This window comes from Aquarana catesbeiana, linkage group LG02 (genome assembly GCF_042186555.1).
Source record: "Aquarana catesbeiana isolate 2022-GZ linkage group LG02, ASM4218655v1, whole genome shotgun sequence".
Lineage (NCBI taxonomy): Eukaryota > Metazoa > Chordata > Amphibia > Anura > Ranidae > Aquarana > Aquarana catesbeiana.
Window position 1 is genome coordinate 797,546,087 of NC_133325.1, and position 23,280 is coordinate 797,569,366.

Sequence of the window (23,280 nt, forward strand, 5' to 3'; positions counted from 1 at the left end):
TGGGGTCCTATTACAAGGAAAAGTGTTAAGACTTACAAGCCTTGTAACCCGGAACACGTGAGCCACTGTATGTTTTTACTCACTTTTTTTCATGCACCAATAAAGAAGCAACAAGGACATTTGGAGTTGCCGGTGTTCTATCGATATGTGCCCTCTGTCGAATAGTGCCCGCGCATGCGCAGGACGGAGCCGCACTCCAGCTGATATGTGTCAGGGCTTGGCTCAGCCCTTCCTTCTCTGAGCTGGCTGCTCAGCTGTCGGCTAATTGCCAGCTCCTATCTCTCGCCACAGTTACTCAGCTGTTGTTGATACCCTGCTCCTCAGTCCGGCCTACTTAAGCCGCCCAGTCCAGAGGAGCAATGCCTTAACCTTGGTCAACATCACAGAAACCATCTCCTGCGATCCTGGTCAAGACTTGCTTTGCTGACATCACTTCTGGCTCCAGATCCTGCTTGCTGTTCCACTACATTGATCCCTGACTTCTGGCTTGGCTGACTACCTGTTCCGGTTACTGTACTTTGGCTATGTTTTGACTACGTTTGTTAGTAAGTGTGATTTAACTGTACTTCTGTCTTGGCCTGATTTCATGGTTTCTGACAATATGGCAATCAGCTGGAGTGATGTGACCATGCCGCATGCACACATCACAGGAGGCAATTTTCGACGGGAGAGAGAATGTCACTGACATATTAAAAGCTATTCACAGAGCGGAATTACAATGTAGTTCTCATATTGTGCCTTGCTGTTGCAGGTTGGGCTTTCAGTCTGCTCAAGGTCGCCTTTTGTCAGTGCACGACGGCTTTAGTGTCTTGATCAGCGCCTGTAGCCTGTGTGTAAGGGCGGGTTGCAACTCAGGCAAAACCCGCCCTTCAACACAGCCACAAGCCACCCAGAAACAGCGAGGCGAAATGTAACAACCATGGTGTCCCCCCTCCGCTCTGTGAATAGCTTTCAATTGTGTCCGTGAAATTCCCTCTCCCCCCGAAAAGTGCCTCCAGTGATGTGTGCATGCGCCATGATCGGGAAATCAGCCAGAGTGCGGCTCCGTCCTGCGCATGCGCGGGCACTTTTCGACGGAGGGCACCTACCGATAGAACACTGGCTCAATTCTTTGTATTTATGTCTGCGTGAGAGAGCATCGGAGCCACTGTGGATTTTATCACAAGCCTGCAAAGAACTTACACTGATTTTAAACATTGCATTATTTGCTTTTACCAGTCACACAATGATAAACTATGAATGCGCGGTCATACTCACAGCTCTATTGCCTTGTTCCACATGACGACGTATCCAGACAGAATGAAGGATTCGATATTTACAATGTGCGTGTTTCCTCTCTCTGTCCCCACATAGAGCCATTTACTCTGGAAAGGCAGATGGCAGCACGTAATCCTGGAAGAGATCAGAAAAGTTCCTTCAATCATTGCTAAATATGCCAAATATTTCATCAATCACTGATATCACTAACAGTAAAGATTTGGGAGGCGGAGTTCTTAACAGTAAAGATTTGGGAGGCGGAGTTCTTAACAGTAAAGATTTGGGAGGCGGAGTTCTTAACAGTAAAGATTTGGGAGGCGGAGTTCTTAACGGTAAAGATTTGGGAGGCGGAGTTCTTAACAGTAAAGATTTGGCAGACGGAGTTCTTGTTAGGCCTATAAGACGGCTGCTTTCATGTCGGGTAACCTGGAGGCTTCACAGCACATCATCACAGGGGTCTTCTCTCCTCCACTACAGTCTACATCGGTGTTCAACAGATGTCTGGGACACATTCTTTAACCACTTTCAGCCCCAGAAGGCTTTACCCCCCTTCCTGACCAGAGCACTTTTTGTGATTCGGCACTGCGTCGCTTTAACTGACAATTGCGCGGCCGTGCGACGTTGTACCCATACAAAAATTGACGTTCTTTTTTTCCCACAAATAGAGCTTTCTTTTGGTGGTATTTGATCGCCTCTGCAGTTTTTATTTTTTGCGCTATGAACAAAAAAAAGAGCGACAATTTTGAAAAAAAAGCTATATTTTTTACTTTTTGCTATAATAAATATCCCCGAAAAATATATAAAAAAACTAATTTTTTCCTCAGTTTAGGCCGATATGTATTATTCTACATATTTTTGGCAAAAAAAAACCCAAAAAAACGCAATAAGCGTATATTGATTGGTTTGCGCAAAATGTATAGCGTCTACAAAATATGGGATAGTTTTGTGGCATTTTTATTATTAATTTTTTTTTTAAATTAGTAATGGCGGCGATCTGCGATTTTTATCGGGACTGCGGCATTATGGCGGACACATCGGACACTTTTGACACTATTTTGGGACCAGTGTCATTTATACAGCGATCAGTGCTATAAAAATGCATTGATTCCTGTGTAAATGACACTGGCAGGGAAGGGGTTAAATACTAGTGGGCGATGAAGGGGTTAAGTGTGTCCTAGGGAGTGATTCTAACTGTGGGGGGGAAGGGCTACAACACACATGACAGCGATCACTGCTCTCGATGATAGAGAGCTGTGATCGCGCCTGGCTGCTGGTTTCCCTCCGCGTCTGTATGCTCTGCAGGCTGCAGAATGTAACTAACTCAGTCTCAGGCAGCCGCTCCGTCCGACCGGTGGTGCAATTAGAGGCGCAGTGCAGCACTGGAGCCAGGGATAGAGGAAGCAGAGCTGATGCTTCCTGTATAGCGCCATCTCCTGTCGCATAGGCAGGGCAAAGGGGGTGGGGTCAGGGGTGGAGCCAATAGGAGCGGCAAAATGAGGTTTCGCCTAGGGTGTCAAAAATCCTTGCACCAGCCCTTCCTGCCAACAATCGTACCGTGTGTACGAGGCTTTAAGGGCTTGTTTACTCTTGCTTAGCTCTCTGAAGAGCGATCTGTGTTTTAGATTTTGTGGGCGTAGCTGTAAAGCTGCAGGTGGAATAATGTGTACCCCCCCGGCCGCTGCTTCTGCGGCCAAAGTGGGTAGTGGCTGAGAAAGACTGCGGAAGATCAGACAACAACAAAGAAAAAAGCCTTTGTCGTACAAGAATGGTGGTACGCTATTTCCATCCTTGACTTGCTGTGAAACAGCGAGGAAAACTGGACGATCGCTCGCCTCATTTCATTATAGTGTATACCAGTGGTGGCCCCCCTCACCCAGCAGTCACAAAATAAATAAATACAATTTTTAAAAAGGCGCCTTTAAAAAAAAAAAATAGAAAAAAATGTTCTTTAAGTGCACTGTGTTGGGGCGCCGGACACAGTGCACTATGGGAAGCGCCATGTCAATGCAATCACGAGATTGCAGATGAGGCGCTTCATTTGCAGGCTTTTGACCTGCTTTGTTGCGCATTCCAAAGCACCGAATAGCTTCTGCCCATAGTATTACTACGGGCGGGAGCTTTGTTGTTCAGATTAAGAGGTTACTTCCGGAGGTTACTTCCGGTTTCCCTGTTCCACATCGGCAGCTCCGTGGAACGCACAGCCCGAGCAGAGCTGCCTGTACAGTAAGTATGAGACTCAGTGAGGCTGAATTTGATGAGGCACAGTGAGGTTGCCTTTGATGGGGCACAGTGGCTGCATAAGATGGGGCACAGTGGCTGCATAAGATGGGCACAGTAGTTGTATTTGATGGGGTACAGTGGCAGCATTTGATGGCACAGTGGGAGCGTTTGATATGGCACAGTGGGAGCGTTTGATATGGCACAGTGGCTGCGTTTGATGGGCACAGTGGCTTTGTTTGATGGCACAGTGGCGGCAATTGATGGGCACAGTGACTGCGTTTGATGGCACAGTGGCTGCGATTGATGGGGTTTTTTTCAGAATCTTTCAGTTTGTTTGCGCCCACCCAAAAATTTTAAGCACCAGCGGCCACTGGTGTATACCTCACCATTAATCTGGAAGGATCACTAGACACACTGGGGTTATTTACTAAAACTTGAGCGTGCAAAATCTGGTGCAGAGAAAACCAATTAGCTTTCAGGTTGTATTGCCAAAGCTTAATTGAACAAGCTAGAAGCTGATTGGCTACCATGCAGAGCTGCACCAAATTCTTAGTAGTGCTCCAGTTTTAGTAAATCTCCCCCACTGTCTACAGTCAATGTTTTATTTTTTAATTATTGCAAACCTATAAATAAAAAAAAATTAAGAAAAAAAAAAGTAAAAAAAAAAAAAAAAAAGATATCACTTGCAGCACCAAAACATAAACCACTGTCACTGCTAATGAAGTCATTCTCCGAAGTCCACTGTGGATATTAATAAAATGTTAATAGGAATTTTGCTGGATTAAGATTCAATAATAAAAGCCGCATCCGTCGCTCCCCATAAAATCTCAAATTCTTTCACCGAGATCTTTCAATTATCACGCAGGCACATTATGCCAAATATCTGGGGGGTTCTCGGCCCCTGTAGTCTCATTTCTTCTCATAGATATAATTAAGCACAATGATGGGAAGAATTAAACAATTTGCTAGCACATTGAAAAAAAGAAAAAAAAAAGAAAAAAAACTCTCTCTACTTCAGGCGATGGATGCGTTTCTCTTTCCAACAATCATTTATACCGAGAGTCCCAGATTTCCTCCAGAGTCCACTCGATAAATGCAAAACCCAAACACTACAGAGATGCAAAGTGAAAATGTACTCGGTAAAAGAGACAAACATTATCAAATGTAGCAAATACACTAAAACCTTGGTTTAAGAGACAAGCAACATTTTAAAATAAATTTGGCTTGATATACACTGCCTTTAAAAAGTATTCACACCCCTTGAAATTTTCCACATTTCGTCATGTTACAACCAAAAACATAAATGTATTTTATTGGGATTTTATGTGATAGACCAACACAAAATGGCACATAATTGTGAAGTGGAAGGAAAATGATAAATGGTTTTCAAATTTATTTACAAATAAATATGTGAAAAGTGTGGCGTACATTTATATTCAGCCCCCCTTTTGCTCTGATACCCCTAACTAAAATCTAGTGGAACCCATTACCTTTAGAAGTCACCTAATTAGTAAATAGAGTCCACCTCTGTGTAATTTCATCTCAGTACAAATACAGCTGTTCTCTGAAGCCCTCAGAGGTTTGTTTAGAGAACCTTAGTGAACAAACAGCATCATGAAGGCCAAGGAACACACCAGACAGCTCAGGGATAAAGTTGTGGAGAAGTTTAAAGAGGGGTGTCAGGAAAGGTTCCACCTGCTGGGGGCGATTTGGCTTGCAGTACTGGTGTCCACCAGTGGGTGTCTCCTGGCAGTCTGGAACTGTCAAGAAAGGTTTCACCTGCTGGTGGCACTATCTGGTCCTTTGGCTGCAGTACTGGCGTCCACCAGCGGGTGTTTCCCGGCAGAGTGGAGCCGACATTATCTCCTGCGATCAGGCATCACTTGAGCCTGATTGCAGGAGATGTGTATTAATACCCAGCAAAGCACACTCACAGTTGCCTTGGTACCTTCTTGCGCCCTGACCTGAACCTGTTATCTCTGAACCTGAACCTGTTACCTGAGCCTGTGCCCTGTACCTGTCCCTCCTGTGACCCTGTTATCTTTACCTTGCCCTGCAGCCTGATCCGTCCATCCTCTCCCTGTCCTGTTTGCTCCCTGCCCCCATCTGCTGATCTCCCGTTGATGACCCTGGCCTGGTATTCCCTATTTATTGTATATATCTGTCTGACTGTTGTTATTTATGGGTCTCTGTCTGGTAGCTGGTTTGTTGTCCACTGTATTGTATTGGAGGTGGTTGTATTTATATGTCACTTTCTTTAATAAATTACTCTATTTTTCACTTTACATGCGTTTGGTTTCCTCTGTTGCTGTCCACGCAGTTCTAGTCACACCTGATTCATGACAAGGGGTTAGGTTATAAAAAAAATCTCCCAAGCTTTGAACATCTCGCGGAGCTCTGTTCAATCCATCATCGGAAAATGGAAAGAGTATGGCACAACTGCAAACCTACCAAGACATGGCCGTCCACCTAAACTGACCGGCCGGGCAAGGAGAACATTCATCAGAGAAGAGCCAAGAGGTCCATGGTAACTCTGGAGGAGCTGCAGAGATCCACAGCTCAGGTGGGAGAATCTGTCCACAGGACAACTATTAGTCGTGTTCCCTTTATGGAAGAGTGACAAGAAGAAAGACATTGGTGAAAGAAAGTCATAAGAAGTCCTGTTTGTAGTTTGTGAGAAGCCATGTGGAGGACACAGGAAACATGTGGAAGAAGGTGATCTGGTCAGAGGAGACCAAAACTAAACTTTTTAGCCAAAAAGCAAAACGCTACGTGTGGGGGAAAACTAACCCTGCACATCACCCTGAACACACCATCCCCACCGTGAAACATGGTGGTGGCAGCATCATGTGGTGGGGATGCTTTTTTTCAGCAGGAACAGGGAAGCTGGTCAGAGTTGATGGGAAGATGGATGGAGCCAAATACAGGACAATCTTAGAAGAAAACCTGTTAGAGTCTGCAAAAGACTTGAGACTGGGGCGGAGGTTCACCTTCCAGCAGGACAACGACCTGAAACATACAGCCAGAGCTACAATGGAATGGTTTAGATCAAAGGATATTCATGTGTTAGAATGGCTCAGTCAGAGTCCAGACCTAAATCCAATTGAGAATCTGTGGGAAGACTTGAAAATTGCTGTTCACAGACGCTCTCCATCCAATCTGACAGAGCTTGAGATATTTTACAAAGAAGAAGAATGGGCAAAAATGTCCCTCTCTAGATGTGCAAAGCTGGTAGAGACATCCCCAAAAAGACTTGCAGCTGTAATTGCAGCGAAAGGCGGTTCTACAAAGTATTGACTCCGGGGGGCGCCATACAAATGCCCCCCACACTTTATCACATATTTACTAATTTGGTGACTTCTGAAGGCAATTGGTTGCACTAGATTTTAGTTAGGGGTATCAGAGTAAAGGGGGCTGAATACAAATGCCCCCCCACACTTTTCACATATTTATTTGTAAACAATGTTGAAAACCATTTATCATTTTCCTTCCACTTCACAACTATGAGCCACTTTGTGTTGGTCTATCACATAAAATCCCAATAAAATACATTTATGTTTTTGGTTGTAACATGACAAAATGTGGAAAATTTCAAGGGGTATGAATGAATACTTTTTCAAGGCATTGTACAAGCGATGTCTTGATATACAAGTAGCGTCATGTCACAACTGAGTAAAAAAGAGAAGAGAGGCGCCTCTAAGTGTAGCAATATGGTTACAGTTAATGAAGGTACAACATTTAGAAAACTCACATGGTAGATGATTAAAACAGGCTCATCTAAGTATGCAGGCATTCGGGGTAAAGCTGTCCACATAGAATGTCCTCCACACCGCCATCGTCGGCATCCTTTCCACGCTGTGCTCCACGAGCGGTTCAAGCCTCGCTTTCAGGGTAGTCTTCGATTGCAGACTGACAGTGGTGAGAGCCGGCGGTGCGGGGGATGGTCTATATGGACAGCTTTACCCCAGATCCCTGCATACGTAGATGTGCCTGTTTTAATGATCAACCATGTAAGTTGCTAAATGTTGTACCTTCATTAAATGTAACCATATTGCTACACTTAGAGGCGCCTCTCTTCTCTTTTATACTCTGGAGCTCCTACGGAATTTTGCTTCTAATCCCTAATAAACTGAAAGATTTATGATTAAATGGTTGTTGAACAAATCACCCGAGTTTCCATTACCGTATATACTCGAGTATAAGTCAATCCGAGTATAAGTCGAGGCCCTAATTTACCACAAAAAAAATGGGAAAAACTTAGTGACCCGAGTATAAGACGAGGGTGAGAAATGCGCAGCTACTGTAAGTGGAAAAGAGGGTCAACAATGCCCATTTGCAGCCTCGCTGTGCCCATTTGCAGCCATAGGTCCCCCGAACTTCAAACTCAGTAGTTAAGGGTTCCTAGATGCCCCCCTAGCTGCAGCCAAAATTTGGGGTCTCTGGACCCAAAGGGTCCCAAAATGACATTGCTGCAGATGTACACAGTTGACTGACTTTGGGGCCCCGTATCTTGGGGCCACTTAGTGCTAGGAACATCAAATTTGGTGTGCAAACCCAGTGGAACTAGCACCATAAAATATCCAGCTGGGGTTTCTAGCGCCAAGTGGCCCCGAGATACAGGGCCCCAAAAATCGGTTCAGAAAATGTCAAGCACTTTTCTGCAGCAGAGAATGACATTTTCTGAACCGATTTTGGGGCCCAGTATCTTGGGGCCACTTGGTGCTAGGAACCTGGGATTTGGCTATGTTGTGGTATGAGTTCCACTGGGTTTGCACACCAAATTTGGGGTTCCTAGCATAAAGTGGCCCTGAGATACGGGGCCCCAAATTCGGTTCAGAAAATGTCAAGCACTTTTCTGCAGCAGAGAATTACATTTTCCAAACCAATTTTGGGGCCCCGTATCTCGGGGCCACTTGGTGCTAGGAACCCCAGCTTTAGATATGTTGTGGTACCAGTTTCACTGGGTTTGCACACCAAATTTGTGGTTCCTAGCACTAAGTGGCCCTGAGATACAGGGCCCCAAAGTCGGTTTGGAAAATGACATTTTTTGCTGCAGAAAAGTGCTTGACTCCAGTATAAGTCGAGGGGGGCACTTTCAGCACAAAAAAATGTGCTGAAAAATTCGACTTATACTCGAGTATATACGGTATTTCTTATGAGGAAATGCGCTTTGATATACAAGTGCTTTGGATTACAAGCATGTTTCTGAAATGAATTATGCTTGCAATCCAAGGTTTTACTGTATATCAGAAGTTTAATTTTTTATATTGTTGTCCCGGTGTATTTATATTACAGATTTAAAAAAATAAAAAGATACAATTCTTTCTCAACTTTCAGCCTCCTTTCCTTGCAGACTGCTGCAAAATACCCAGCTGTTCTCAAAGTGCATGAAAGCCACCAGGTAATAGACCCTATATATGAATGCCAACGTCCCCGTATAACAACAAACAGAATTTTTGATTTGGATGGGATTTTACTGGCATTCCACATGTTCACACATTTACATATACAGTGGGGGGAAATAATTATTTGACCCCCCCTGCAGATTTGGTAAGTTTGCCCACTTACAAAGAAATGAGGGGTCTATAACTTTTATCACAGGTGTATTTTCTATGATAGAGACAGAATATCAACCAAAAATCCAGAAAAAAAACACATGATACAAATGTTATAAATGGAGTTGCAGTTCAGTGAGTAAAATAAGTATTTGATCCCCAACCAACCAACAATAATTCTGCCCCCCCCACAGACTGGCTACAGTAGGTGCTCATGTGGTACACAGATTAGTCCTGTCAATGTAAGAAGGTTCTCCTAACGACAACTCGTTAGGTGTATAAAATACACCTCTGTCAGGGCTCTGGGCTGTTATTGGACACAGCCAATCAGCAGGTCCCGGCCATGAATTATTGGCCGGTACCTGGTGGCAAAAAATCCACTGTGTCCAATTACAGGGGAAGATGGTGCGGGGGGAGTGAAAAAATGACACAAATTTAATTTGCGTACAGTGTTGCATGACTGAGCGTCAGTTTCCACCTGATGCTGGCTGCTGGGAGGATATTTAGGTCCTCCTCTACTACTAAGTGCCTCTCGCTCCAGTGTTTTGCTTGCTGCCAGATATGGCCAGCCATTATCTAGTTCCTGCCCTGCACGCTGTACCCTGTATCCTGCTACCTTGTACCCGCTCTGCCCTGTTCCTGATGATCACAGTTATTTGGCTCCCCCTTCCCATCTGCTCCCTGCATCTCCAGATTTCCCCTGCTTTTCGGTATTCCCCATTTTGTATATAGTTAGTTGTTAGTTAGGCTTCGGTTTGTTATTAATCAGGTATTCTGTCACTGGGTTTTTTGGTTCCAGTGGCGGCTGGTGGGTTCTTCTTTTGGGCGGGCGGCAAACAAACAACACCCCCCCTCCCGGCGGCGTGGCACTGAAATAGCACCCCCCCATAGATGGTCCGGCACTTACCCGCTCGTGTGGCTGAGCTGTGGTGTTCTCTCCTGGAGTGCGGGCCGCGGCGGCTCCGGTGACCGCTCCTCCAGCTTCCTCCGCCATGTGTCTCCTCTTCCGCCAAAGCGCTAGGCATCCAATAGGATCGCCTGATGCTTTGGCCAATCGGGAAACAGATCTCACAGACCTGCCTCCTGATTGGCAGGGAGGAGTTTTAGTGCGATAATAGCAAAAATTCATTCGCTTTGGTCACACAACTGGGTGGGCTCAGAGCGCAATGCTCTGCGCTCCGAGCTCACCCTTTTTTTGAAGCCTATTAGAGTCTCTGGCTCTAATCAGGAGCTTCAAAAAAAAACAAACACCCCACCGCATTGGAATCCATGGTCCGTCGTCACTGATATGTAGATCAGGGGGCCGGACGCATGGATAGGGGAGGCGGCGCCTGTGCGCCCTCTATGGATGGGCCGCCACTGTTTGGTTTGCAAACGTAAAATGATAGAAAGGAATACACTGGAAGCATCTTAAATGCTTGAGGTTTCTTTGCTTTTATCTGAAATAGTTTACGTTGGTGACAGGGCCTCTTTAAGCCAACCAGTATTTAATTAAAACAAAACTTTAAAAGGATTTCCTTGAAAGAAAGCCGAATCCTGACCAGAATTTGACTTTTATTAATTTGCACTGGGAAATAAAAATCATACTACAGACAGCAAATCCAATTTAATTTGCTCCAGTTTCTCTTCACGATCCCCGCTAAATAACAGAATGTCTCCCGTAAGGAGGAGGGACGTCAGTCTGTCACAAATTTGCAGCAGGAAAAGGCTCAGTCACCTCTTTTAATTACTAATCATACAAGCTCAGATGGCTCATTGTCATATGTATAATGAGTAAAGACCAAAACGCATCTGGTGGCTCTGTATGGACATGAAAGTTCTGTGGATGAAAACCGACAGCTGGTTTCCCATTGTCCTCCTGTCGTCTCAACACCCGCCATCCCGGGTTTAATATTCCAGGTGAAAACATATCCGGCAGCAGCAGCGCAAAGTCTACAGTCTGCACGGGAATTGTGCATAACATGAAAACTGTGCCTGGTATGCCTGAGAAGGTTCCCAGCCATCCAGGTCCATTTTTCAGAGAATATGAATGATAACACAAAAACTTTTCTTTCACTCATGGTTAGTGTTTGGCTGAAGCCATTTATTATCAATCAACTGTGTTTACTCTTTTTAAATCATAATGACAACAGAAACTACCCAAATAACCCTGATCAAAAGTTTAAATACATTTCTTAATACCGTGTATTGCCCCCTTTAACATCAATGACAGCTTGAAGTCTTTTGTGGTATTTGTGGATGAGGCTCTTTATCTTCTCAGATGGTAAAGCTGTCCATTCCTCTTGTCAAAAAGTCTCCAGTTCCTGTAAATTCTTGGGCTGTCTTGCACGAATTGCACTTTTGAGATCTCCCCAGAGTGGCTCAATGATATTGAGGTCAGGAGACTGAGGTGGCCACTCCAGAACCTTCACTTTATTCTGCTGTAGCCAATGACAGGTGGACTTGGCCTTGTGTTTTGGATCATTGTCATGTTGGAATGTCCAAGTACGTCCCATGCGCAGCTTCCTGGCTGATGAATGCAAATGTTCCTCCAGTATTTTTTGATAACATACTGCATTCATCTTGCCAACAATTCTGACCAAATTTCCTGTGCCTTTGTAGCTCACACATCCCCAAAACATCAGCGATCCACCTCCGTGTTTCACAGTAGGAATGGTGGACCTTTCATCACAGGCCTTGTTGACTCCTCTCCAAATGTAGTGTTTATGGTTGTGGCCAAAAAGCTCAATTTTGGTCTCATCACTCCAAATGACTTTGTGCCAGAAGGTTTGAGGCTTGTCTCTGTGCTGTTTGGCGTATTCTAAGTGGGGCACTTTGTTGCATTTGCGTAGTAATGTCTTTCTTCTGGCGAATCGACCATGCAGCCCATCTTTCTTCAAGTGTCTCCTTATTGTGCATCTTGAAACAGCCACATCACATGTTTTCAGAGAGACCTGAATTTCACCTGAAGTTACTTGTGGGTTTTTCTTTGCATCCAGAACAATTTTCCTGGCAGTTGTGGTTGAAATTTTAGTTGGTCTACCTGACCGTGGTTTGGTTTCAACAGAACCCCTCGTTTTCCACTTCTTGATTAGAGTTTGAACACTGCTGATTGGCATTCTCATTTCCTTGGATATCTTTTTATATCCCTTTCCTGTTTTATACAGTTCAACTACCTTTTCCCGCAGATCCTTTGACAATTCTTTTGCTTTCCCCATGACTCAGAATCCAGAAACGTCAGTGCAGCACTGGATGAAGGATGCAAGGGTCTGTCGGGAGTCCAGAAACTCATAGACCTTTTATACACACACACTAATTACAAGCAAACAGATCACAGGTGATGATGGTTACCTTTAATAGCCATTCAAATCCCTTTGTGTGCATGTTATCAGGCCAAAATCACCAGGGTATGTAAACTTTTGATCAGGGTCATTTGGGTAGTTGCTGTTGTCCTTATGATTTAAAAAGAGTAAACACAGTTTTTGATAATAAATGGCTTCAGCCAAACACTAACCATGAGTGAAAGAAAAGTTTTTGTTTTATCATTCATATTCTCTGAAAAATGACCAAGAAATCAATTCTGCCAGGGTATGTAAACTTATGAGCACAATTGTAGTTGAGCACATTCATCTGGACCTGTTCTGCTATACATAGATGCCAGACGTGTGTGGTTCGTTTCTTTCCGAATTTAAATTCGGACAGATTTTTCGTTATCACAATAGAAATGAATTTTAACTACCGTATTTATCGGCGTATAACACGCACTTTTTTCCCCTTAAAATCAGGGGAAAGTCGTGGGTGCGTGTTATACGCCGATCCTTGCTATCGCTATGTGAATGTCGGCGATCGCCGCCGACATTCACATAGCGAGTAGTTTCAAATATGGCGCCGCGGAGTTCGGAGAGCCGAGATACACATAGTCGGGTGTATTCGGCTCTTTCCGGCGCCGCTCACAGTCACGCCCAGTCCCGCCATTGGACCTGTGTTATGTCCATCATAGGGCGGGACTGTGAGCGGCGCCGGAAAGAGCCGAGAACCCTCGGCTATGTGTATCTCGGCGGCGTTCGTTCACTTCCGCCGGCGCCGAGTCCCTCCGAACTCCGCGGCGCCATATTTAAAACTACTACCATGTGTATGGCGGCGGCGGCAGGAGGCATGTACACTGCACTGGGGACAAGGCTGCACTGGGGACAAGGCTGCATTGACAAGGCTGCACTGGGGACAAGGCTGCACTGACAAGGCTGCACTGGGGACAAGGCTGCATTGACAAGGCTGCACTGGGGACAAGGCTGCACTGACAAGGCTGCACTGGGGACAAGGCTGCACTGACAAGGCTGCACTGGGGACAAGGCTGCACTGACAAGGCTGCACTGGGGACAAGGCTGCACTGACAAGGCTGCACTGGGGACAAGGCTGCACTGACAAGGCTGCACTGGGGACAAGGCTGCACTGGGGACAAGGCTGCACTGACAAGGCTGCACTGGGGACAAGGCTGCATTGACAAGGCTGCACTGGGGACAAGGCTGCACTGACAAGGCTGCACTGGGGACAAGGCTGCACTGACAAGGCTGCACTGGGGACAAGGCTGCACTGACAAGGCTGCACTGGGGACAAGGCTGCACTGACAAGGCTGCACTGACAAGGCTGCACTGACAAGGCTGCACTGGGGACAAGGCTGCACTGACAAGGCTGCACTGGGGACAAGGCTGCATTGACAAGGCTGCACTGGGGACAAGGCTGCACTGACAAGGCTGCACTGGGGACAAGGCTGCACTGACAAGGCTGCACTGGGGACAAGGCTGCATTGACAAGGCTGCACTGGGGACAAGGCTGCACTGACAAGGCTGCACTGGGGACAAGGCTGCACTGACAAGGCTGCACTGGGGACAAGGCTGCATTGACAAGGCTGCACTGGGGACAAGGCTGCACTGACAAGGCTGCACTGGGGACAAGGCTGCATTGACAAGGCTGCACTGGGGACAAGGCTGTATTGACAAGGCTGTATTGACAAGGCTGCACTGGGGACAAGGCTGCACTGACAAGGCTGCACTGGGGACAAAGCTGCACTGGGGACAAGGCTGCACTGACAAGGCTGCACTGGGGCAAGGCTGCACTGACAAGGCTGCACTGGGGCAAAGCTGCACTGACAAGGCTGCACTGGGGACAAGGCTGCATTGACAAGGCTGCACTGGGGACAAGGCTGCATTGACAAGGCTGCACTGGGGACAAGGCTGCACTGACAAGGCTGCACTGGGGACAAGGCTGCACTGACAAGGCTGCACTGGGGACAAGGCTGCACTGACAAGGCTGCACTGGGGACAAGGCTGCATTGACAAGGCTGCACTGGGGCAAAGCTGCACTGACAAGGCTGCACTGGGGCAAAGCTGCACTGACACTGAAAAGGCTGCAATGACACTAACAAGGCTGCAGATGAACACTGATGAGGCTGCATTGATGGGCATTTTAATGTAAGTTTCTTTTCCTTAAACTTGCCTCCTAAAAGTTTTTTTCCTTAAAATTCTCTCCTAAACTTGGGGTGCGTGTTATATGCCGGCGCGTGTTATACGCCGATAAATACGGTAATCAGACAACAAATTTTGGACGAAACATCTAATTTGAATCAAAGGCAAAACATTCTAGAATTTAATTGAATTAGAATCGTTTTCTAATTTGATTCAAATTTGAATTTCCGAATATAATAAAATGGAATAGAAAATAAAGGAATACAGTGCCTTGAAAAAGTATTCATACCCCTTAAAAAATTTTCAGATTTTGTCAACTAAAAACGTAAATGGATTTTATTGGGATTTTATGTGATAGATCAACACAAAGTGGCACATAATTGTGAAGTGGAAGGAAAATGATAAATGGTTTTCACAATTTTTTACAAATAGACATGTGAAAAGTGTGGGGGGGCATTTGTATGGCGCCCCCCGGAGTCAATACTTTGTAGAACCCCCTTTCTCTACAATTACAGCTGCAAGTCTTTTTGGGGATGTCTCTACCAGCTTTGCACATCTAGAGAGGGACATTTTTGCCCATTCTTCTTTGTAAAATATCTCAACCTCTGTCAGATTGGATGGAGAGCGTCTGTGAACAGCAATTTTCATGTCTTGCCACAGATTCTCAATGTGATTTAGGTCTGGACTGTGACTGGGCCATTCTAACACATGAATATGCTTTGATCTAAACCATTCCATTGTAGCTCTGGCTGGATGTTTCGGGTCGTTGTCCTGCTGGAAGATGAACCTCCGTCCCAGTTTCAAGTCTTTTGCAGACTCTAACAGGTTTTCTTCTAAGATTGTCCTGTATTTGGCTCCATCCATCTTCCCATCAACTCTGACCAGCTTCCCTGTCCCTGCTGAAAAAAACCATCCCCACCACATGATGCTGCCACCACCATGTTTCACGGTGAGGATGGTGTGTTCAGGGTGATGTGCAGTGTTAGTTTTCCCCCCACACATAGAGTTTTGCTTTTAGGCCATAAAGTTGAATTTTGGTCTCATGTGACCAGATCACCTTCTTCCACATGTTTGCTGTGTCCTCCACATGGCTTCTCACAAACTACAAACAGGACTTCTTATGACTTTCTTTCACCAATGTCTTTCTTCTTGTCACTCTTCCATAAAGGGCAGATTTGTGGAGAACACGACTAATAGTTGTCCTGTGGACAGATTCTCCCACCTGAGCTGTGGATCTCTGCAGCTCCTCCAGAGTTACCATGGACCTCTTGGCTCTTCTCTGATGAATGTTCTCCTTGCCCGGCCGGTCAGTTTAGGTGGACGGCCATGTCTTGGTAGGTTTGCAGTTGCGCCATACTCTTTCCATTTTCCGATGATGGATTGAACAGAGCTCCGTGAGATGTTTAAAGCTTGGGATGTTTTTTTATAACCTAACCCTGCTTTATACTTCTCCACAACTTTATCCCTGACCTGTCTGGTGTGTTCCTTGGCCTTCATGATGCTGTTTGTTCACTAAGGTTCTCTAACAAACCTCTGAGGGCTTCACAGAACAGCTGTATTTATACTGAGATTAAATTACACACAGATAGACTCTATTTACTAATTAGGTGACTTCTGAAGGCAATTGGTTCCACTAGATTTTAGTTAGGGGTATCAGAGTAAAGGGGGCCGAATTCAAATGCCCCCCCCCCCCACACTTTTCACATATTTATTTGTAATTATTTTTGAAAAACATTTATCATTTTCCTTCCACTTCACAATTATGTGTCACATAAAATCCCAATAAAATACATTTACATTTTTGGTTGTAACATGACAAAATGTGGAAAATTTCAAGGGTTATGAATACTTTTTCAATAGAATAGAAAAGAATAGAATAGAAAAAAAAAACAAAGAACAGAATAGAATGGATTAGAAAAGAATAGGAGTAAAACAGAACAAAATCAAATAGAAAATAAAAGAACAGAATACAATAGAAAATAAAAGAATAGAATAAACTAGAAAGATTATAATCATCTTCTGAAATTCAAATAGAAAAAAATTCAGATTCAAATGGAATAACTTTGAATTTGAATAGAAAAAAATAGAATAGAAAATAAAAGAATAGAAAATAAAAAAATAATAGAATATAATGAAATAGGAAGAATATATCAATTTCCAAAAATTTGAATAGAATAAATTTTAATTAGAATAGAAGAGAAAAGAATAGATTGGATTACAATAGAAAAAACAATAGAATTTAATAAAATATAAAGAATATAACCATCTTTCGAAATTTGAATTTCAAATAGAATAAAGTTGAATAAAATAGAAAAGAATAGGATAGAAAATATAATAATAGAATAGAAAACAGTTAACCTTTTTGATTGCCACTTGATGTTAAGCCCCGTTAGCAAAAGTATGTAGGACACGCCCCTTAAATGAGAATAATAATTAGTTACTGTAAATCCACAAGTGCTCTTTTTCTTTTTAAACGCTACTATTCTCTTATACTGGTTTTTACTATTTACAAATGCAGCAATTTAGAGTTTGGATGAAAGGTTTAGAGCTGGGAAACACTTTGTGAAAGATAAAAACTGAATTTTATATACAACTCTATACACTCCCCGGCCACTTTATTAGGTACACCTGTTCAATTGCTTGGTAACATAAATTGCTAATCAGCCAATCACATGGCAGCAACTCAATGCATTTAGGCATCTAGACGTGGTAAAGACGACTTGGTGAAATTTAACTTGAGCATCGGTATGGAGAAGAAAGGGGATTTAAGTCACTTTAAACATAGCATGGTTGGTGGTGCCAGACGGGGCTGGTCTGAGTATTTCTGGGATTTTCACACACAACCATCTCTCTGGGTTTACAGAGAATGGTGGGAAAAAGAGAAAATATCCAGTGAGTGGCAGTTGTGTGGAGGAAAATGCCTTGTTGAGGTCAGAGGAGAATGGGCAGATGATAGAAAGACAACAGTAACTCAAATAACCACTCGTTACACCCAAGGTATGCAGAATACCATCTCTGAACACACAACACATCCAACCTTGAAGCAAATGGGCTACAGCAGCAGAAGACCACACCGGGTGCCCCTCCTGTCAGCTAAGAACAGGAAACTGAGGCTACAATTGGTACAGGATCACCAAAATTGGACAATAGAAGATTGGAAAAATGTTGCCTGGTCTGATGGGTCTGGACATAGATTGTAGGGTCAGAATTTGGTGTAAACAACATGAAAGCATGGATCCACCCTGCCTTGTATCACCGGTTCAGGCTGGTGGTGGGGGTGTAATGGTGTGGGGGATGGGGTATCACCGGTTCAGGCTGGTGGTGGGGGTGTAATGGTGTGGGGGATGGGGTATCACCGGTTCAGGCTGGTGGTGGGGGTGTAATGGTGTGGGGGATGGGGTATCACCGGTTCAGGCTGGTGGTGGGGGTGTAATGGTGTGGGGGATGGGGTATCACCGGTTCAGGCTGGTGGTGGGGGTGTAATGGTGTGGGGGATATTTTCTTGGCACACTTGGGGCCCCTTAGTACCAATTGAACATAGTTTATACACCACAACCTACCTGAGTATTGTTGCTGACCATGTCCATCCCTTTATGACTACAGTGTCCCCATCTTCTGATGGCTCCTTCCAGCAGGATAATGCACCATGTCACAAAGCTCCAATCATCTCACCACTGGACAATGAGGTCCCTGTACTCCAATGGCCTCCACACTCACCACATCTCATCCAATAGAGCACCTTTGGGATGCTCCCTGGCCAATAGGGGCTTCCTGATTGACCAGGAAGAGAATGAGGAAGACAACAGTGAATATTCATTCATTATTGTCACACAAGTGTGTGTGCTTGGGGCACAGTGCTCTGCGCCCCCCGAGCCCACCCTTTTTATAAGCCTATTAGAGCCTCAGTCTCTAATCACGTGCTTAAAAAAAAAAAAAAAACATTGGAAATCATGCGTCCGGTATACTGCATGTAGATTAGGGGCCGGACGCATAGATGGGGGGGGGGGGGGGGGGGGGGGGTTGGCGGCGCCCCTGCGCCTCTTATGGTGGAACGGAAGATTGGCATCATGGATGTGGAGCCGACCAATCTGCATCAACTGCGTGATGTTATCAGGTCACTATAGAGCAAAATCCCTGAGGAACGTTTCCAATACCTTGTTGTATCTGTGTCAAGAAGAAAGGGAGGTCCGGAGTCAAAAGGAAAAAAGCCTAGATGGAGGGCCAACATGACTGGGTTAGAAGGGGTTTGAGCATAGGAGGAGTTGCACTCACCAGATTGGTGGAAAGATGGGAGCAGGAGGGGCGTCAGGAGTTAATACGTCGGAAAGGTTTGGGAGGAGTTTAGTCGGAAGAGGGCGTGGACGGGACAACTTCCCACCCTCCCTCCCGAATGTTTTTTTTTGGGTTATTGTGGTTGTTTTGGTCTGTTCTGTTTTTTCTTGTAGGTCACGGAGCTGGGGCATTTCTGTCATAGGGCACGAGGTCCTTGGATGTGTTATAATTGGAGGCAAAAGGGTACATTTGTAGGGACCCGTCTGAGGTTCAGCTCCCATTATTATGGTTGCGATGTTGATTTGTCTCCGAGCCGATGCTTTCTGCGGCTGGAGGCCTAAAAATGGTGGTTACGCAGGTACTTGGAGTGCATGCCCACAAGGACCTCGGGGCCCCCGGAATACGGTCTGATGTTCATATGTTAATATGTTTAACTACTTCAATACCGGGCACTTTCACCCCCTTCCTGCCCAAGCCAATTTTCAGCTTTTAGCGCTGTCGCCGTATAAATGACAATTGCCCGGTCATGCTACTCTGTACCCAAACAGAATTTTTATCATTTTGTTCCCACAAATAGAGCTTTCTTCTGGTGGTGTTTGACCACCTCTGCGTTTTTTATTTTTTGCTAAACAAATTAAAAAAAAGACCTAAAATTTTGAAGAAAAAAAAAAAAGTTTTTCTATTGTTTCTGTTGTAAAATTTTGTAAATAAGTTTTCTCCTTCATTGATGGGCACTGATAAGGCGGCACTGATGAGGTGGCACCATTGAGGTGGCACTGATAGGCACTGACGATGGGCATTGATAGGCGGCACTAATGGGTGGCACTGATATGCAGCACTGATAGGCGGCACTGATGGGCACTCATGGGTGGCACTGATATGCAGCACTGATAGGCGGCACTGATGGGCACTCATGGGTGGCACTGATGGGCACTGATAGGCGACACTGATGGGCACTGAAAGGCTGCACTGATGGGTACTTATGGGTGGCACTGATAGGCAGCACTGCTGGGCACTCATGGGTGGCACTGATGGGCACTGAAAGGCTGCACTGATGGGTACTTATGGGTGGCACTGATAGGCAGCACTGCTGGGCACTGATACATGGCATTGATATGCGGCACTAATAGATGGCATTGACAGGCATCACTGATGGCACTGGCAGGCTTTGGGGATGGGCACTGATTGGCAGCTGCCTGGGCACTGATTGGCATTTCCCTGGTGATCTAGGGTGGCATCCCTGGTGGTCGTGGCGACATCCTGGTGGTCATCCGAGGGGGGCTGCGCTGATAAACAATCGCTCTATAACAATTTTATTATAAGTGATCGGTGGAGTGGTAGTCAGGCACTTTGGGTCAAAGCCTCTTTTGTACCCTAGTCATGAAGACAAAAGGGGGTCTAACCCACTACTAGCAAGGTGTACCTAATAAAGTGGCTGGTGAGTGTAGATCAGACCAAAATGAGGGACAAATGGGGAGGAAAGAGGCACAGAGTGACTTGGTTTTAAATCAGGGACAGTCCCTTGAAATCAGGGACAGTTGGGAGCTATGCATATAGATGAGTCAAAGAGGGCCAAAAAAGCCCTAAAAACATATCGAGGGGACTGATTTCTTGGAAAACTCTCCATTTGAAGATAGCTGCTGGGAGAGTCATCTTCAAATGGAGAGTTTTCCAAGAAATCAGTCCCCTCGATTTGTTTTTAGGGCTTTTTTGGCCCTCTTTGATTCATCTTCATGAATAGGGAGTATCATCACTGTTATGCCCCGTACACACGGTCGGATTTTCTGATGGAAAATGTGTGATAGGACCTTGTTGTTGCAAATTCCGACCGTGTGTGGGCTCCATCACACATTTTCCATCGGATTTTTTGTTTGAGAGCAGGCTATAAAATTTTCCGACAACAAAATCCGTTGTCGGAAATTCCGATCGTGTGTACACAAATCCGACGCACAAAGTGCCACGCATGCTCAGAATAAATTAAGAGATGAAAGCTATTGGCTACTGCCCCGTTTATAGTCCCGACGTACGTGTTTTACGTCACCGCGTTCAGAACGATCGGATTTTCCGACAACTTTGTGTGACCGTGTGTATGCAAGACAAGTTTGAGCCAACATCCGTAGGAAAAAATCCATGGATTTTGTTGTCGGAATGTCCGATCAATGTCCGACCGTGTGTACGGGGCATTAGTATGGTGGCGCCTGCCTTTGTAGCTTTATATAGAGTATAAGAAAATCGCTGGTAACATTTACAAGCCTCTTCTCCGGCTACGGAAAAGCGGCAGCCCTGCAGTCTGTAGAGGGAATGCAGCCAGTTCACTCTTTTTTTTTTTTACTCGTTGTCACACTCAGATCTGGGCTCGGGGCCAGCAAATCAAAGTGAGGAGAAGACAGGAGGCGACGGGAACGTGCCGATGACCTCATTATGCGGAACTGTGCAGCATACAGATCAAAACAAGTGAATTTACATAAGACAAACAACAAAGTGACAACGACGTGAGACTCCTGACACACACAGATGTCAGCAAACACGCCCAGTCCTGACACCGGACCCGTCCGTGTGAATACACCGAGATATCACACGATAAATACATCCACTATTTTCTAATGAGTTCTTCAAAAAGGAATTAGTGCATTATAACCACTTCAATACCTGGGCACTTTCACCCCCCCTTCCTGCCCAGGCCAATTTTCAGCTTTCGGCGCTCTCACACTTTGAATGACAAATTGCGCGGTCCGGCTTCACTGTACCCATATGAAATTTTTATCATTTTTTTGGAGTCCGATAGAGCTTTTATTTGGTGGTATATAATGGCCACTGGGGTTTTTATTTCTTGCTAAACAAACAAAAAAAAGTCTGAAAATGTAGAAAAGAAAACGTTTTTCTTAGTCTCTGTTATAAAATTTTGTAAATAAGTAATTTTTCTCCTTCAGTGATGTGCGCTGATGGGGTGGCACTGATGGGCAGTAATAGGCTGCAATGAAGAGGCAGCACTGATGGGCACGGAAGGGATGCCACTGACAGGCACTGATGAGGTGGCACTGATGGGCACTAATAGGCTGCAGTGAAGAGGCAGCACTGATGGGTACGGAAGGGATGCCACTGACGGGCACTGATGAGGTGGCACTGATGGGCACTAATAGGCTGCAGTGAAGAGGCAGCACTGATGGGTACGGAAGGGATGCCACTGACGGGCACTGATGAGGTGGCACTGATGGGCACTAATAGGCTGCAGTGAAGAGGCAGCACTGATGGGTACGGAAGGGATGCCACTGATGGGCACTGATGAGGTGGCACTGATGGGCACTAATAGGCTGCAGTGAAGAGGCAGCACTGATGGGTACGGAAGGGATGCCACTGATGGGCACTGATGAGGTGGCACTGATGGGCACTAATAGGCTGCAGTGAAGAGGCAGCACTGATGGGCACGGAAGGGATGCCACTGATGGGCACTGATGAGGCGGCACTGATGGGCACTGAAGAGGCAGCACTGATGGGCACTGATTGGAAGCACTGGTGGGCACTGTTGGGGCTGCCCTTATAATCAGTGAAGACGTGAGAAGAGGAATGCTGATAACCAGCAATTTCTGTTTACACTGTGATCAGCTGTGACTGGACACAGCTGATCACGTAGTAAAGAGCCGCTGTGATTGGCTCTTTACTCACGATCTGTGATCAGCTGTGTCCTAAGGACAGATCTCCTATTTACATTAAAATGCAATAAAAAAAATGTCATTAAAAAAATGAAAAAAAAAAAATGTCCTTTAAGAGCTATGGGCGGAAGTGACGTTTTGACGTCGCTTCCGCCCTGCAGTGATATGGAGACGGGTGGGGGGGCCATCTTCCCCTCACTCATCTCCATACCCAGGCAGGGGGAAGACGCGATCGCCTCCGCTGCTGCCGACGACTCCGGTAAGCGGCGGAGGACACCAGATCGCGGCGGGAGGGAGTGGGGGCCCTCTCCCGCCGCCGATAAAAGTGATCTCGCGGCGAATCCGCAGCAGAGACTACTTTTTGCTTAAACCAGACCGCCTGCTGAAAAGGAGGACACCGGGGTTATGGCAGCTAGCTGCTGCCATAACCCAGATATCCTCCTTCAAAGTACCGACGTATAACAACGGTGGGCGGTCCGGAAGTGGTTAATGGCCCCAGCAGTCCCTCTGCACCGATCGATCAACTCCACTGATACTCTAGCCTATTCTTCTCCACACAGATCAAAGGAACCCAAAAGATTTTTTAATTCCCCATCCATGCACCCGACCAGAGGCACTAATAGGCTTCAAAATAGGGTAGGCTCGGAGTGCAGAGCATTGCGTCCGGAGCCCACCCAGTTGTGTTGCAAAAGCGAACGAATGAATGAATGAGTGTCGCTGTTGCAACACTGATCCTCCTCCCGGCCAATCGGGATGCGGGTTTGATGCCCGTCACCCGATTGGCTGAAAGGACCGGCGATCGTATTGGACTCCTAGGAGGAGGGGAGGAGACACACAGCAGAAGTCACTGTGATTTCAGAAGAGAAGAGGACACAGGAGTTGCTG

At 45.6% G+C, this 23,280-nt stretch overlaps 1 protein-coding gene across 9 annotated transcripts in view; it reads right to left on the reverse strand.

Annotated features, from left to right (window-relative positions):
• The window catches only part of STXBP5L (syntaxin binding protein 5L), a 391,287-nt gene that overhangs the window by 190,963 nt on the left and 177,044 nt on the right, over window positions 1–23,280 (reverse strand). For all 9 annotated transcript variants that reach the window (XM_073617498.1, XM_073617500.1, XM_073617499.1 and 6 more), the window contains exon 5: window positions 1,258–1,392. In XM_073617498.1, coding sequence (XP_073473599.1) covers window positions 1,258–1,392 — 135 coding nt within the window. The remainder of the gene's footprint in view (window positions 1–1,257; window positions 1,393–23,280) is intronic.